Here is a 19,054-nt window from a genome sequence, read left to right on the forward strand (position 1 = left end):
CATCCTTGAATAACGTCTCAACTACTATCAATGATTTTGAAGAAACGAATCGGTTGAGCTTACATTGAACTAGGTTAATTTTACATTTAAAATGTCAACACTTTGTAGTTAAAAATTCACAAAAAAAACTATTATCCAAAATGAAAACCCTAGTCCGAGAAGATGGTAAAATTTAAATCTACAGTGTAAGAACTTATGAGGACGGTTCCAGTCAGTGGCGGACCTTAGTGGAGCATTGGGGGTCCCGGACCACTGCTCAATTTCCGGCACGTAGTGTAATTTTTTTTTCTATTAGGTGCACCGACTTGAAGTACGAGGGACACCCCTACTAAAACAGTCTGCGTCCGCCACTAGTTCCAGTGATGCCTTTAGAAGTCTATTATGTTATATTATTAATTTATTAGAGTGTAACATCTAATGTCTACAAACTAAAAATTAATTCATTTTTGAATCCATAATAACAATGTAATTACATCTCTTCACCAAAAACTGAAAAACATGAACAAACACACAAAAACAACACCTTTCATCCCGTGCCGCTTACGAAAAAACCTTCTAGTTAAAAATTAAAGATCAAAATCATTAATCAAAATAATGTCTACATTTTTTATTTTACTTTTGAAATTAGTTGGCTCATCCTGTTTATGTAGTTTTAACTTTTAACATTATAATTACGAAAGTATTTGTGATCATAATTTTGGCACATGTAAAGTCTTGTAACTTTACCGGAACATATGGATGTTGTAGCCTAACGTGAGTAACGACAACACACTGTGGCACTGTGCCAAGTGATTGCAGTTATTGCCCTGCCCTTTTAACGATCAACCATCGAGATAAGGATAAAACACCGTATCATTCTCCCCTCTTCTCACGCCAACTTCCTTCACTCCTTCTATAAATACCCTCCCTCGAAAAACCCCATCTCCATTAATACCAATCTTTTATCTTTTCTCAAAATGACCACCACACCAAATTGGGTTCGAGGCCTTTGCATCGGTCGAGGCTCTTTCGGAACTGTCAGTCTCGCCGTCGATAAATCCGATGGTGGGGTCTTCACGGTTAAGTCCGTGAAACAAAACTCCGACCGATTCTCTGAAGCTTTGGAGAATGAGATTCGGATTCTGAGATCGTTGACGTCTCCTTATGTTGTTGGGTATCGCGGCGATGATGTCACATCGGAGAAGGAGAATTCTCCGGTGGTGTACCGGAACTTACACATGGAGTATATGCCAGGTGGGACTGTTGCTGAGTTGGCAAAACACGGTGAGGATGTCACTGTTCGGAGTTATACGCGGTGTATTGTGTCTGCGTTGAAGTACATTCATGAGAGAAATATTGTTCATTGCGATGTGAAAGGGAAGAATGTGTTGGTCGGGGTGATTCCAGGGGAGGCGAAGCTAGCGGATTTTGGATCGGCGGTGGAATTGGGCGGTGTTCCGGTTTCTGGAACACGTGGTAGTCCGTTGTGGATGGCGCCGGAGGTCGTCCGTGGGGAGTGTCAAGGACCGGAGTCTGATGTTTGGTCATTGGGGTGTACAGTGATCGAAATGGTCACCGGAAAGCCAGCGTGGGAAGACAGAGGAGTTGACACTCTGTTTCAAATTGGGTACTCCGACGAGTTACCACATTTGCCAGGTCACTTTTCCGACGAGCTACATGATTTTTTAAACAAGTGTCTCAGAAGAGACCCGTCGGAAAGATGGAGCTGCGATCAGTTGCTACGACACCCATTTTTGCTCTCCTGCTCTTCTTCATCTGAATTCATGGACAGAAAATGGTCACCGAGATGCGTGTTCGATTGGTCGGACTCAAATTTCTCCGACGGAGAAACGTCGGAGATTGAAAATACAACTACGAATTTGAATTCTTCAAACGGGGTACGAAGGATAGCTACATTGGCTTCCAATTCATCGGCAAACTGGGAATCCGACGGCTGGGAGGTGGTGAGGAATGCGAATGCGGCAGTCACCACCACGGAGTTTTCGGAAGAAGATGAAAGTTTGACGATTACAGTAGCCGAGACGCCTGAAACTTGGCCGGAATATTCCTTTTCGGCTGCGAATAACGAGGACGAAAGAATACGGGAATATAGAGATTCTTCTAATGGGAGTTTTCAGTTTCACAATGATCATCAGTGTAACAGAAACTATGCACAAGGTACAAGTGGTGGTTGCAGCAGTAGAGACACGGATAATAATTACAGTTGTTGTATGTATGTTTCATTAAAGAAATTATTATTGTTTAATTCGAATGCTGTCCGACACATTTATTATAAACAACTGTTTCTGTTTAATTTTAAACTACTTTGTGATCTTTTTTCAGTCTGTTGTTTTCTTATTAATTACCCAACAACAAATATTCTGTTAAATAAAGATTATCGAAATGTTAGTTGGTAAGGTGAAACTAATATCTTGCTTAATTTGTTTTTATGTGTATTTAGATTCTATTACTTGGTGTATGATTCTCTTTTGTATTATGTAAACTTAAAAACTATTTTAAACGTTATAATAATTTTGATAACTTATGAATACCGTATCAAAGAAACCATCATAAAATATAACAATCAAATTGTCGTGTTTGGTTTACTTGAAAAAAATGAAATAGGTCATTTATTGTTATTAACAAATAAAAAAACTAAAAAAATATATATTTTATAAAGAAAAAATAAAAATATTATTATATAAAAAGTTAGTTAAATAAAAATAAATTATATATAAACATATTTTACTTTGTTCAAAATATATATATATTTAAGATTTTTCAAATAGTAATGAAAAACTTATCTATTATCTATAAAGTTACTAAACATAAAGAACTAAATACCATACAATTATGAATAAAAATATTATATATCATTTCATTCCAAAAAAGATGAAAAAAAACCTTTACAACGTTCTCTTAGTTCCTTCGTGGCGCTTAAACATAATTTTTCCCAATTTCGGGGTAATATTCCATTTTATTTCTTCTTTGATTACTATATACCAAATTGCTACCTAATATGAGAATGAAATTTACAAAATGTTTTTTCTTTAACTGTTCAAAAAAAATAGTTAAATTTAAAATGAAGCCGTTTATGTTAAATCTTGATATTTATATACAACCTAGTTTTGAAAAAATGAATACGAAATTTCATATAAAAAGTTAAGACTTATTGATAAATGTACATATATCATGTGTACTGAGATGGTAACATGTGTGGTATGTAAGAAGGAAGTAGTTACTCGCAGGTAAGATGAAAAGTTTCACACCAGACAACCCAATTCCATATTCATAAGCATGTTAACTCCATTTCAAGTAATTCATTTCTACAATCCTCTTTCTTGCAACCTTTACTTTTCACTGTGGTGTAACAGTAACATGCTTGAAAGAAGAAATAATAATTACCTTGTATAATTATTGTAGATTGATTTTCCAAAAAAGAGAATTGCATATATTTGTCGTCAATTTTAAAGTAAGGCTATTGATCATATAAATAGTTTATAAAAGTAAACGTATTAACACAATTAAATTTACAAAAACGTATTAACACAATTAAATAAAAAGTATAAGAATTTGAGAAGGGTATTAAATCAAATGGCCAAAAGGAAATGTGTAATAACATCATTTGACTACTTTTTTTAGAAAGTAAGACAAGTTATCTTGTTACGTGAATACATTTCGTGATTTGCAAAATGGTAGATGATCAATGAAGCTTATTTGCTGTTTTTGGCAAGTATTATTCGTAAATATCTTCTACCAAACTCTCAAATTCTTTCAAAATCATGAATTATTGTTCATTTTATGTATTTTTTTTTCAACATAAGAAAAAAAGACATCACAATATACGTAAATATTTATCTTTTCTGTCAAATTATCTTAAATTGTTTTGGATTATGATAATATAAGCATTTGACAATATTATAGTAATATCACGAAATGTTATCAAATGTGTTTTTACAAGTTATTCTTTGATTATTTTAGATGTTATGTCATTGTGTCGACTCTATTTGTAATTTTGTATAATTATACTGATATTTAACAGTATTTCTACATAAAAGGGCTGGTTAACATAGTTGGTATTAGACTATTAGTCGAATACTTTATAAAAGTTTAACATAACAAATATTGTTATTTGATCCTTTATATTGGCTTATAAATTTAGCACAACATATATGATGACTTGTATTTGATTGTTGATGGAGAGGTAGACAAAAGGTCAAAGGTGGACGATCATGTTGGCTTTTTTTTTTTTTTTCGGACAAGGCGTGTTTGGCACGAAGCTTTTGGAAGCGTTTGGTAGCTTCTAGTTTTTAGCTTTTGACAAAACGCTCTAGTTTAAACAAAAAGCTTCGTTTGGCAGTACGGGCGTTTTGACTTTTAATTTAAACAAAACGCTCAAATTCTAAAAGCTACTTGGTGTAGCGTTTAACAAAACGTTACTGAGCTTTTGAAATCAATTTCCGTAATTACCCTTAAAAATATATTTATATATTTATTTATTTTTAATCAATTGTCCTTTTATGTAATTTTATATATTTCAAAAGCTCCAGCTACTTTTGCTAAACATTCATATAACAAATAAAAGCTACAGCTTCCCGCTAGCAGCTACCCGCTACTCGCTACCAGCTAACCGCTAACCGTTTCCAGCTAACAACTATTTTTGACAAACACGCCCAATGTGACAATTGATCTATTTTTGCTTCTGGGTGTTCTCCTTCGCCCAATAAACCTTATGCATGTGGAGCGTTCAATGTGTGAGTAAATTTAGTTATTATATATATATATATATATATATATATATATATATATATATATATATATATATATATATATATATTATTTATGTAATTAATTTTCATATAGTTATTATATATGTCATTTAACGTCAGGGGCGGACGTAAGATTTTACAATAGGAGTTGCACAGGAAAGTTAGGAGTTGCACGGTAGTATAAAAAATAAAAATTTCGAAAATTTCCGAAAAATTTTCCACTGCGGCCGGAAAAGTTAGGGGTTGCCGGTGCCACCATGGACCACCCCTAGGTCCGCCCCTGTTTAACGTTGAACAAATACATTTTTCTATAAATATCTTGAAGTGCCATCGTTTGTTAGGTAAGCTACAATCCGATACTATGATTTTCATCATATACGACCATTTAAGGAGTCTTGATCCTTTTCGAGGCTGTGTAGGGAACAAAAGTTCCACAACTTTGAAGAGAAAGTCGACATACTATCACAATTTAGTAGTAGACGAATGCGGGCATCCACCCGAAATTGGATATGCAACTTATTGAGGTTGATGGGATGTCTCAACATGAAACTGATTTGGATATTGTGGGGTTTGTGTTTATATATGTATTTAGAACAATTTGTTTCGGGGCATCCTACATTTATACATGACACATGAAAGAAAACCGCTTTGAAACTAATACTTTATTGATTTTTTTTTTTTGGTGTAATATGTTTGTTTCTATTTTAAGAAGCAAATAGACATAAAATAATTGAATTGCACAAAAACAAACATTACAACTATATTTCATGAACAGTTGAATTTTTTTAAAATGATAAATAAAATACACAAAAACCTCAACAACTAGGTTACTAAACAATTAAATTTGAACTAGGTTACATGACTTGGGGATACAATTAACCCCAAAATCAATTGTAATTGATTTCTGGCTAACTATTAAATTAAACATTATGATTTCTAATTAATATATTAACCTTTTAACATATTAATAAATCATTTACATTAATTTATTAATCTTATAAAAAATAAAAATTTCGAAAATTTCCGAAAAATTTTCCACTGCGGCCGGAAAAGTTAGGGGTTGCCGGTGCCACCATGGACCACCCCTAGGTCCGCCCCTGTTTAACGTTGAACAAATACATTTTTCTATAAATATCTTGAAGTGCCATCGTTTGTTAGGTAAGCTACAATCCGATACTATGATTTTCATCATATACGACCATTTAAGGAGTCTTGATCCTTTTCGAGGCTGTGTAGGGAACAAAAGTTCCACAACTTTGAAGAGAAAGTCGACATACTATCACAATTTAGTAGTAGACGAATGCGGGCATCCACCCGAAATTGGATATGCAACTTATTGAGGTTGATGGGATGTCTCAACATGAAACTGATTTGGATATTGTGGGGTTTGTGTTTATATATGTATTTAGAACAATTTGTTTCGGGGCATCCTACATTTATACATGACACATGAAAGAAAACCGCTTTGAAACTAATACTTTATTGATTTTTTTTTTTTGGTGTAATATGTTTGTTTCTATTTTAAGAAGCAAATAGACATAAAATAATTGAATTGCACAAAAACAAACATTACAACTATATTTCATGAACAGTTGAATTTTTTTAAAATGATAAATAAAATACACAAAAACCTCAACAACTAGGTTACTAAACAATTAAATTTGAACTAGGTTACATGACTTGGGGATACAATTAACCCCAAAATCAATTGTAATTGATTTCTGGCTAACTATTAAATTAAACATTATGATTTCTAATTAATATATTAACCTTTTAACATATTAATAAATCATTTACATTAATTTATTAATCTTATAATAAATCAATATCTCTCCTTTCATAATTTCCTTGTCCAGTTGCTAGGTTTGAGGGCAACCCAAAAGGACTGTGTTGCTATCAATTCAAGTACATACCAATTATAGTTATGAGATTAGACACCAAATCCACTGCATGACACACACATCAGTTTTCAGCCTGGGATGTTTAGACTCTGATGTTTTGTCATGTGATTTTGATATGATGTTTTGGGGATACATGACTTGTGATTTTATTATGATGTTGATGAATTATGGTTTTCTTAAATGATTTTAAAACGAAATTTTTGGACCGTATTTTTGGGATGTTTCAAAAAACCTTAAATAAACCTTTGACTCCCTGACACGCCATTACCAACCACTGCTCCTACGAGCAAAGATGATCAATCCAAGAATTTTCACATTGCATCCAACCCTTATCAGCTTAGGTGTACCCCCACCTGGAAAATCACTTGAGACATTCACAATGAACTTCATGATTCGAGACTCCAAAACTGATACCCAACCTTGGTAACCAAACCGCTAATAACAGCTCGCGAACAAACGAGATTTATAAGGCAAACACTCCGCAAGAGACTTTCTGATGCACGACTGATACTCCTAACAACCCTTAACTTCTCACTTTATCCAAACTAGCTGGTTCGTGAGTCTCCCGACTTCGAATAATGCACCAACACCGAAAGTACCACATGCAGAAGAAATAAACAATCATGATCATTAGGCCCATTCCTGGAATGCTCCCGATATTACGCCGATCTTGTCGACATTCCATCATTCGCCTGGAAAGTCAGGACCAGCACCACGGGGGCCTAAAGATACTCAACCTTATTTCACCGCCTTGCAGGAACCCAATCAATGTCCCTCTCATCGCTAACCGAGCGCAACAATGCCATACTCTTTTACCACTCACAATTCCTTTTACCATATACAATAATGTCATACTTTTTTACCACACACAATTCCTTTCACAGTACAAGCTGCTATTAGGGATGCCCTAGTACGCCCCAGCGTACTCTCGTACGCCCTACTTACATAGCTAACCCAAAAACCGTCCTAACTTCAAACGATCGTAACTTCTTTGTTCCAACTCCGTTTTTGACGTTCTTTATATCCCCAGAACTGTGTTGAAGAGCTCTTCAATATTATTTAAATATCTTCGACTAAAAACTTCTTGAACAAAAATCCATATTTCATGCAAGAACCCGACCTATGATTTTTCCCTTTCTACCCTTCAGCCCAAAACACAATTCAAGGGTAAAATCTCTTAACTATCATTACCTCCTTCCACAAGGACTAAACTTTGCCTCCTTAAGGCCCAAAACCATACACAATCACCTTCCGGTCCGTGGCTCAGAAATGGCAGCAAAACAGGATGTTACAGGTACCGTCCAAATGCCTCCATCCCAAGCTACTCCTACTACCGTTAGTGGTTAATTTTAGATAGCCTTATTTTTTGTCTAAATAATTTCAACAACTTATTAAGATTAGTTAAATTTGTCTTTTGTCTTGTTAGACATGTTTTGTTTAAAATGAAGAGAATTACAATCATGGTTCTTTAAGTATATCTTATTTTTATTATTTTAGTTCTAAAATGATAGTTATACCTTTGTTCTTGTTTAGGTCTTTTGGTATTATTTTTCCACTAAATATAAACGACTTTCACAATTTTTGTAGCAAGGATATAGTCTTCTTATTTTAGAAAGACAAAATAATGTTACAAAAACTTTACATAACGACAAAAATTATATATATATATATATATATATATATATATATATATATATATATATATATATATATATATATATATAGCCCGATTACATTAAATTTTCCCCTATGTTTCACTCAACTAAACACCATAATGATGATATTAACCGCGAGTTTCGAGGTAGAGACACATGTTTTGTTGAAGACTTTGTCGCCAAACGGACCAAAGATAGCCATCAATGATGGCTAGAAGAACCTTTGCTTTCTTAGGGCAGTTTCCCCAATGAGCTGCGAAGTTGACATCCATGCAACAGAATAAAATTGTTGAAGCAAAACCTTGCACCAATTAAGAACTTTTTGCAAAGTTTCCTGAGCAAACGAGCACCCCCACAAGAATGTGCTCCATGTCATTCGAACCCGAAGTGCAATTAAAACAAGCGGCGAAAGGAATATTGATTCCACAATGAGAGAGAAAAATCGCGAAGGGGATACGATCCATGCAAGCATACCAAGTGAAAATAATGACTTTTAAAGGAACTAAACTGAACCAGATCGTGGGGTTGTCCACCAGAACATACAATTTTGAATTGATTAAACATTTGAGATCACAGACATAGAAAATTTCATTAGAAGATATAGAAGATCTCCACGAATCTCTGCCATCAAAGATAGCAGCCAGATCCAGTCAAGCGATAATGTCAATTAACTCCTTGACCTCCGTTTGGTTGCTCGAAGCTTGTTTTCAGGCCCAATTTACCGAATCAGCACCCATTCTTTCCGAAACCAAACATGATTTTTTTCTTGTCTAGCTCAAAAAGAGATGGGAAAAGTGAAACACGATTAGACGCACTAATCCATTTATCACGGCAGAATAGGTGTTCGCACCATACTTGACACAAATGTAAAAGATGGAATAAATATCAATTTCAATACCTGTTCAATCATGAATCACCATTGAAATATTATACCACACTCCAAGGAAATATTTCTTGGCCAAGGACTCGACAGACTTTCTATCAAGATTATGAATCCCACAAATGACACGCCTCCAAAGAGTCGAAGAATCCACCTTGAAACACTAAATCCATTTGGTGAGGAGAGCCAAATTCAACGAAAATAAAGACCCAACTCCAAGACCTCCCTTATTCTTATCACTTAGAATTACATTCCAAGCAACCCAATTTAAATTATTTTTCGCGTCATTTCCACCCCATAAATACCGCCTCCGCAGCTTTTCTAAAGTATCAATAATCGACTTTGGAGCCTTAAACAAGGATAATAAGTACAATGGAAGGTTGTCAAGAACCGACTTCATAAGCATTAAGCGCCCTCCAAATGATAAAGTTGTAGAATTCCAAGACGAGATACGGTTATGAACTCTATCAACAATAGGTGTCCAATTTCTTTTAAGAGCCATATTGGCACCAACCGACACTCCAAGGTACTTGAAAGGAAGGGAACTCGCATCACAGCCAAGGATACGAGCACAACTCGAAACCTCATTCACTGAAACACCAATACCATAAACATTGGACTTATGAAAATTAACTTTTAGGCCGGAAGCAACATGAAAGCATCTTAAGACACGAGCCAAGTTGGCAAAGTTAGAGCTAGTCCAATCACCAAAAAAGAGGGCATCATCGACATAAAAAGGATGTGATATCGAAGGTACACCATTAGGAATTTGAATCCCATGGAAAAGAGAATTTTGACAAGCTGATCTCATTGCAATATTTAGGCCCTCCATAGAAATAATGAACAAGAATGGAGAAAGAGACTCACCTTATCGACCCCCCTCGTAATAGGAAATTCCTTTGTGTAACGTCCCAAAAATAACGATAAAATTTTTCATTAAAAAACCATTAATTTCTTACAACCAATTGTTTCAAAACCAAACATAGTAAAATGTAATTTCAAACATCAGGATACTACAATAACAATCGATGCGGAAAAGTCATCAGGGGATGTTGTGCAGTCAAGTCGATCCCTTCCTTTTGGAACTGGAAGTACCTGAAAATGTTTAAACCACAAACCGTAAGCACAAATCTTAGTGACTTCCACAAAATACAACATACCATACATGAGATAGGGAGTGCTATGTGCCAACCATAGTCTTATAATCACTATCAACCATGAGCCACATCATGGTCTTTCCTTGTATTGTCGAGGCCAAGTTCGGGTCTTACATACAAGTGCCAAGAGCCACCGCCTAGTATTACACGCAAGAATCACAAAGACAACTAGAATCCTACATATAACTGTCAGGGTCCATACCCTGGTCTAGCATGCAATCGTCGGGAGCTACACCCTGGTCTTTCATACAACTGCCAGGGGCCGCCACCTAGTCTTCCTAAATGATATAATGGAAAACTCACCTGAATCATAAAGTCGACTAAAACTCAACTCAATGTCATACTATCCACTGCTAACAGTTTCCCCCAGCCAACAAATGGGTGTTAAAAACCTCCTAATAATCCATACAAGGTAAACCCTAAGTTTACCTTCTAAAGATAGAAATTTGACCAAAAGTCAAACCATGTTGAAAGTCAACTGTCAAAGCCAAAGTCAACAGCCAACAATGAAAACCAAAGAGACTCATGTTCACACTCAACCCGATTCCAACTTAACTCGATCCAACTCATCCAACTCGGTTACGGACAACCCACTCAACAGACATCACGATGTGAACCCTCCTTGGTCACGTCGTGAGCATAATAGGACAATATAGTCGCAGACTCGTCTTTGGTCACGTCGTGACCTATCTATGGTCATGTCGTGACCGCAGTATGAAGCAACCACCTAATGGTTTAAGCCTTTAATCCATTAAGTCTCCAACTCCAACCATTCTAGAAGCTTAATGGGGCTCCAAGGCTCCATAAAAATGACAACTTGATGGAAATGCATTTCCCATGCATGTCCTTTATCCAATCTAGGGAAAAGGCCAAGAAAATGACTCCAAACTCATGTAATGATCCACATTCAAAACCAAATCCCATATCTGAACCAAATACTACTCAAAAGGCTTCAAGGATCCAAAAGGTTGCCAAATTTATGGAATCCCATCATTTCAATTTGCTCAAACTTGAAGATAATGGGACAAGGACTTAAATCTAGCAACCTAGAAGAACAAGATAACGATGATGATGAGGTTTTTTTGTTAGATCCACAACTAGAACACCTTCTTCTTCTCCTTCTTCAGGCTACCAAATGCACCAAAAGGCCGAGAACCACCGAGAGGGATTATATTTAGGGTTTTCTAAGATTTGAGGGTGATGGATGTTGATAGTGAACCCTAAATTCGAGATTATGAGGTTTAAATATGAATAAAACCCTAAAAGATCATAGGTTTGGGCTGCAGCCTACCTCACGACATGACCACACACATGTTACGCCGTGAAAATCCTCCAGACACATGATCCTTTATTTGGATGGTCACGACGTGACCTCCAATTGGTCACGCCGTGACACATGAATTCTCCCAAAAATCATGCTTTTGACTCCTATATTCCCTACTGTATACCCAACTGGAACATAGGTGTTACTGTTGGATTAATGTCTAAGTCCATAACTATATTTGGTATGTACTTGACCCGACCCAGCATGGTCCATTTGGGTTGCACTTCACCGACACAATTTATATGGATAGTCTTTTGAGAATAGTATATTTATGATTTATATTAATATATTATAAGTTCTAATATATTAATATATAATCATATTATTTAATTAGTATTGATCAAGAATTAATTTATAATTAATTAAGTGATCAAAAGGAACTAATTAAATATGGACTCTTAGATATATATATGTGTAGTGGGCCAAGTTCATTTAGGTTGGGCTAAATCTTCATGGATAGTCCATGGAGCTTTAACCCATGGATCCTAGAAAATGAAAGGTCATGGGTATTAGGGTTTAACCATAATCCTCCACACTATATAAAGGGTCTTATGGTTCATGAAATTATGCTAGTGGCTAGTGTAGATACACTAAAGAGGGCAATAACCGATTTCATAGTGTGAGCCAAGTATCCATATTCTCTAAAGGTTTTCCAAGGTGTTTTGGTGATTTGTGATTCCACTTGAGGCTTCCACACTATTGGGGCTAAGCTCTTAAAGCTTGAAGACATCAAGCTACATCAAAAGGTATGTCATCTAACTAGAACTTTGTAGTATAGGTGCTTCATAATATGCTAGTTAGGATGAAACCTTGGAATATTTAATATTTGCATGTATAATAGAGAAAACATAGATCCAAGGTTTATAGGGTTGCATGTACACCATAGGAGTGTTAGAATGCTCAAAACCCAACAGTGGTATCAGAGCCATGGGTTGTTTTCTGTTATATTGATGCAAATGTTTTATTTTCAAAGTTAGAAAAAAAAGGAAAAAAAAACATGACGTTTGTCAAATTTTAAGATAATTACTTGTTTTTGTGAAAAACTAATTATTTGTAAAATTTGAATCATTTGCTATATGAGTTGAATTAGGTCAAATTTAGTAAAAGATAAAATGATATGATTATTTTATTAGTTTTAAAAGTTTGATCTAAAGAGTTTTTTGAAACCTCCATAAGTTATGGATATGAAAACGTTTTTAAAAAAATTGATTCAAAGTTTTTTATGGAGTTACAAAACTTAGTCTTAATGTTTTAAAGAATTCCATAACTTGTTCTTAAGTTATGGAACATGAAAAGTTTCATCATAAAACAAGTATTTAACTCCATAAGTTATGGAATCCAAAAGTTTTCAAGAGTTACAAAACTTGCCCTCAAGTTTTGGAATTTGGAAAAAGTTTTTTTATGATAAAAAAAAAGAATTGAATTCTAAAACTCTTGGGTTCATAACTTAAACAATTAATTAAATGGTTTTAATTTTAAATTTAATAATTGGAATTATGATGTTTTTATTGAATAATTCAATTAACTCTTATGGACTTTATTAATAGATAATTAAAGTGTTTAATTAAAAGAGAATTAATAATTCCATAATGACATGGTTTAAATTTAATTAAATTAAGAGTATAGTTTAATTAATAGATTAAACCACCAAGTATTTTAAATGTCTAAAATACACCCTTATACTATTATAATATTAAAAGTTTAATATATTATATGTATAAGAGCAAGTCGTCTTACCATTAGTAGGCCTCATTCACGAAGCCGGTCTATAAGGGGGGTATAAGGTTACTGTCTATAAAATGGCAGTTTAATGGGTGTCCACTCTCACCCACCGCTTCCTTGACTGGTGGAGGGTCGTTAGCCGAACAGGTAGGACAATGACTATAATTCTCCCTTCATTAAAAGTATTAATGATAAATACTAAGTAACTAAACCTTTTATAAATTCCCAATCTTAGTTACTTAGGAAAATGTGAATAAGGTGCTAATCCATGAAATTACACTTTGCACTTTGTTTAAGCTGTTAGTGGAGCGTGTGTGGTTAACCGGCACACTAACCTGGACTTAACAAGGTAGGCAAAGGGTAACTTAATGTTTATCATAGTATCGTTGGAGCGTGTGTGGTTAACCGGCACATCGATTGAGGGGTAAATATTAAGGGTACCAAGTATATTTGCATGGTTACTTCACACCTTGTTTTGTGATCCTCGGCATCCCAGTCACAAAACCTGAAGGGCACACTCGAGATTGAAACATGTCATTGAAAAGTTCAATGAATCTCAAAAGAATCTAGGAGTTTCAAAACCAATTAAAACCTAATAATACATTTCGTTTATCTTGGTGGAAATTGGTAATTCACCTACCTTCAAATATTTTATAGCTTGGATTACGGCATCCCTCTTGCAAGTTATAAAATAGTTTGTTGGGTCCTAGCCTTAATATATCATATTGGGTGTTATATTAAGGACTTAAATCAAATTTACGTGAATTTCTCCCATTGTTGATGTCTGGTTTAGACAACAATGATCTTCCCAAACCAAGCTTTCCTAATGAATATGACTTCCCGAGTTTGGCTCATGGAAGTCATACTTCTCTTCCTCCACCTCCTCCAATTATTCTCCCTTACCCACAAGTTCAAGGTCACTCAAGCCCTAATGGCAAGCAAGGTCTATGTGTGATCACATCTTAGAGATGAAGTCACATATTGAAAAGCCGGGAGAGTTGGGTGTCAAAGTCTTGAGAAAGTTGGATGTTCAATCACTTTCTAAGTCACATAGTGAGTTCCTTTGGGACTACTATGAAACATACTACGACATGAACCTTAATGATCATATCTATTTGCTTGGTGCTGCTGAATCAGCAATGATTTGGAACGATAGTGAAGCAAATTTGATTAGAAGATCAACTTCCCAAAAACTTTATGGACAGTGACAATGGTGACACTGGAAATCCAGAAAAAGCATTCTCTTCCCAATGGAAAGGGATTGGCCATAGTCAACCCGGTTGACCAAATGGTAAAGAGAAAGGCTAAGTCTGAGATAGTCCCATTACCAAAGGGTCCATATGTTTATTTTGCCAAAGGAAGGGGCGTTGATTGCAAAGCTGCCAAATTTACCTAAGGATGTTAAAGTCAATAAGTTTGACTCTACATCAGGTAGAGCCCATTATCTAACTCTGTTAAGTTCTATTCTGAGATCCTCATTACATGATGTGACTGGGTCACATGTTGATGTTTTAAGAATCAAAGAATAGAGAGAAATCTTAAAGGAAGTATATGCTGATTCTGATCGCGAAGGTGGATTTCGATCGCATCAGAATTTTGAGCAGTTGCTTAAGAAGTTATGATATATTGCTAAGGAATAGATAACAACAATTTTCCATGTGGATTGTAAGGATAAGTTTTTCCGCAAAGTTTTAAAATAAAAGAAAATTGTTTAATTTTGTTTATTTGAAGTATCCTTACAATGACATTTGTGAAAAATTGTTGCTTATATGATTCCACTGACAGCAATATTGGAAAATGGATTTGATTCTTTCATTTGTGGTAGTGTCTAAATTTACCAAATCAGGAAAGTTCCTCATCACCCAAGTTTCAATTGGACCGAAACTTGGAATCATGCAAGTTGAATAGTATGATGAATGAGAACTTTCAAGCTTTGGAAAATCAAGACTAATTACTTGTTCACATGGATGTGTGAGTCAAGTGAAGGACTAAAGGGATCGAGTACACATTCTTGTGCACTGGTCATGTCCACCACAAAGCTCGTTAAGACTATTTGATTTACTAAAGTTTAGTAAATATGGTTATACCTACAAGTTTAAGTATAATTCTGAAACATTGGAAAAGTCTCAATGTATGGCAGAACGAATGGGAAGAATCAAATTAGGCAGAAAGATAAAAGTTTCTCAAATCTGAAAAGATGGGAGAGTACTTTAGTATCATGTTTGTGATCATCTTAATGATTTAGAAATCATATCACAATTAGTCCTCTAAAGGTCATCTTAGTGCATTCTTATGACTAAGAAGAGGAGTCATGAATTGTTGAAATGGTTAGATCAGGAAGATGAGTCATACTTCGTTCCAAAACAATTCTTAGAGTCATACTCCAAGATTTTAACTTGAGTGACATATCTTAAAGAAAGGTTTAAAACACTTGTCAAATGTAAGAGTAAAAGTGTCATACTCTTGTACATTTGAAATTGGTAAGTTGTGATGTTTTGGATAAAACAAAGACCAACTAAGGCCAATTGTGTGAAGTGTTTGTCTTGATAAAGAATCCGCACTATCTCTTGAATATTTGGCAAGATAGTCTTATATGTCAAGAGGATAGTGGGAGTCTTAAAGATCCTAAAAAGAATTTCAAGAACTAATCTAGAATAAAACCTGAGGTTCTTCACTAGCACACGACTTGAGGTTTATAACCTATCGTGTTGACATATTTTGTGCCCATTCCAGTTAAAGTTGGCTTTGCATAGGAGTTCAGAAAGTTCTCAATTGGTTGCATAACAACTTGGAAGCAAGGCAGGCCCTGTACTGCCAGGTGGCAAGAAGTTAAGATTGCATAAGTTCAGTCCATATGAATTTGGATTTGTCATTATCCTTGTCTTGTGACTATGGTTTTGACGATTCACATGAATAAGAACACATACACCATAAAATCTAAGGGTCATAAGGTTTCTCTCCGATTCATGAAAATGATGGTGAGGAAACACTTCCAACAAGTAGATTTGAAGCAGATGGCAAAAGGTCTAAACAATTGAGACTATGATTACGGCATCCCTTTTCATAGTTCTGAAATTGTTTAGACACACATGCATGCTATCTAAGGAAAGGTGTATGATTTTGATAAAGTTTTATCAAAGCATCTCGTATCAGAAATCTGAACTTTGGTAAGAAAGTCAATAAAGTATTGATTTCTAGAAGTCCAGCTGATTTCTGAGTACATGTCAAAGCTAGTGGGAGCATAAGTGTTATGCTAATAATCATCATGTTAGTGGGAGCATGATAATTATTGTTAGTGTTGCAAGTTAGCAATGTTAATTATAGAAAACAAAAGTTTCAATTCGTGAGGCTGCAGGGATTGAAAAAGTTGTTTTGCTATAATTAAGGGGGAAGATATACTTCATTTCAGTTCTAAAGGCTTAGATTGAGACCTTAATCATCTTTAGTCAAGAATATATATATGAATTTCATGTTGGATTGGTTCAACTTAAGGAAATTCTATATATTGTGTTCTCAAAATTCGATTATGATTACGGCATCCCTCTTCATAGTCAAATTTTGAAAAACATGGCAAATAAAAATATTGTAGCAAAAGACTGGTCTAGAATCATGTCTTTATGTGAGACATCATGAATCGTGTACCATTTGCTTTGGGTACATGATCGATTGCATGTGCTATAATATTTGTCATTTCTAAATTTTTCCAAATGCCCAGAGGCATTAAGAAGGGAAAAGGTTTAGAATTGGATATGACTAAAATGATTAACATAGTGTACATGCTTGGAGCATGGGACAACTATTGTTTTAAATTCAAGTATAAAGTTGATAAAACCAAAAGAATGAATAATGAGTAATCAGTATGGTGATAAATAAAAGTGTTTATTTATATTCATAGGGTTTGATACCATATTTGATTCATTTATTCTTGTGTTTCACTTTGCATGTTTTGACTTCCAGAATAACTAAGTCGCTCTTCCTGAATGATTAAGTTATTCAAACCATCCACAGTCGGTCATATGTTGGAAGTAGATATGAATCAAGACTGTCATGGGTTGGTTTGTAGAGGTCCAAGTTGGTGGACAAAGTGGTGCTGCAACACTCATGAGTGCTCATAAGTTCTGAGTATTGGATTCAACCCGCGCTCATTTGAATCACTTCATGGATTTTATCACGAGTGATCATGAGACGATAATATCTTATATTCTTCAAACCTAGAGATATGAGTTGTTACTATGAGTTGGTTATACATTGATTGCACGAAAACGCATTGGTAACTCGATGTTATAAAATGTGCCTTTGTGTATGATTCAACAAGTAGTAGAACAAGCCATATGAGTCGAAGTTTATCCATTCCTTTTACCTTCGGGATAAAACCGATATCTGTGGGCCCCTCGATGATTTAGCGATGACACATGTGAGTGCTTGGCCAAGCCAGGACTGATTTGATTTGTTCAATCAGTCAGTCATCATAAATCGAAAATCGGGAAACAACAAATGGACAGAGAGAATGATTATAATCCATGTCTCAGTCCATATGATATCTAGAATGGAGGAATATATGATCCCTTATCTAATGGACAAGTCATTGACAAAGGTCAGAGTTCATTGACAAGATCAGAGTTCGACAGCGGCTTTAAGAGCTACGATTGCCAGTTGGTTTTTGAAGTCATACTCAATAATAGTTTTAGACTTATCCAAGTGGGAGACTGTTGGATTAATGTCTAAGTCCATAACTATATTTGGTATGTACTTGACCCGACCCGGCATGGTCCATTTGGGTTGCACTTCACCGACACAATTTATATGGATAGTCTTTTGAGAATAGTATATTTATGATTTATATTAATATATTATAAGTTCTAATATATTAATATATAATCATATTATTTAATTAGTATTGATCAAGAATAAATTTATAATTAATTAAGTGATCAAAAGGAACTAATTAAATATGGACTCTTAGATATATATATGTGTAGTGGGCCAAGTTCATTTAGGTTGGGCTAAGTCTTCATGTATAGTCCATGGAGCTTTAACCCATGGATCCTAGAAAATGAAAGGTCATGGGTATTAGGGTTTAACCCTAATCCTCCACACTATATAAAGGGTCTTATGGTTCATGAAATTATGCTAGTGGCTAGTGTGGATACACTAAAGAGGGCAATAACCGATTTCATAGTGTGAGCCAAGTATCCATATTCTCTAAAGGTTTTCCAAGGTGTTTTGGTGATTTGTGATTCCACTTGAGGCTTCCACACTATTGGGGCTAAGCTCTTAAAGCTTGAAGACATCAAGCTACATCAAAAGGTATGTCATCTAACTAGAACTTTGTACTATAGGTGCTTCATAATATGCTAGTTAGGATGAAACCTTGGAATATTTAATATTTGCATGTATAATAGAGAAAACGTAGATCCAAGGTTTATAAGGTTGAATGTACACCATAGGAGTGTTAGAATGCTCAAAACCCAACAGTTACAACTCTGCCCCACTTAAATTAGATTTCGTCCTCAAAGTCATTCCTTGCTACTTTTTCCGCCACACCAGTTAACTCCGTCAGAACTTCCTGAATTCCAATTAGGACTGAGAAGTCATCTTGCACAAACGACCGCCTCCCTACACTGCAACCAAAATCTAAACTTAGCAGACATCACATACCCTAACGAA

General features: G+C 35.0%; 1 protein-coding gene across 1 annotated transcript; it reads left to right on the forward strand.

Moving 5' to 3' along the window:
- The first annotated feature begins 888 nt into the window (after positions 1 to 888).
- LOC145114175 (mitogen-activated protein kinase kinase kinase 18-like) lies at positions 889 to 2,396 on the forward strand. The gene has a single exon (XM_079050170.1). The coding sequence runs from the start codon at positions 957 to 959 to the stop codon at positions 2,394 to 2,396; it is 1,440 nt and encodes a 479-aa protein (XP_078906296.1). The 5' UTR covers positions 889 to 956.
- The last annotated feature ends 16,658 nt before the right edge of the window (positions 2,397 to 19,054 follow it).

Source organism: Lactuca virosa, chromosome 5 (genome assembly GCF_052849685.1).
Source record: "Lactuca virosa cultivar CGN04683 chromosome 5, Lactuca_virosa_CGN04683_v6, whole genome shotgun sequence".
In the NCBI taxonomy this organism is placed as follows: domain Eukaryota; kingdom Viridiplantae; phylum Streptophyta; class Magnoliopsida; order Asterales; family Asteraceae; genus Lactuca; species Lactuca virosa.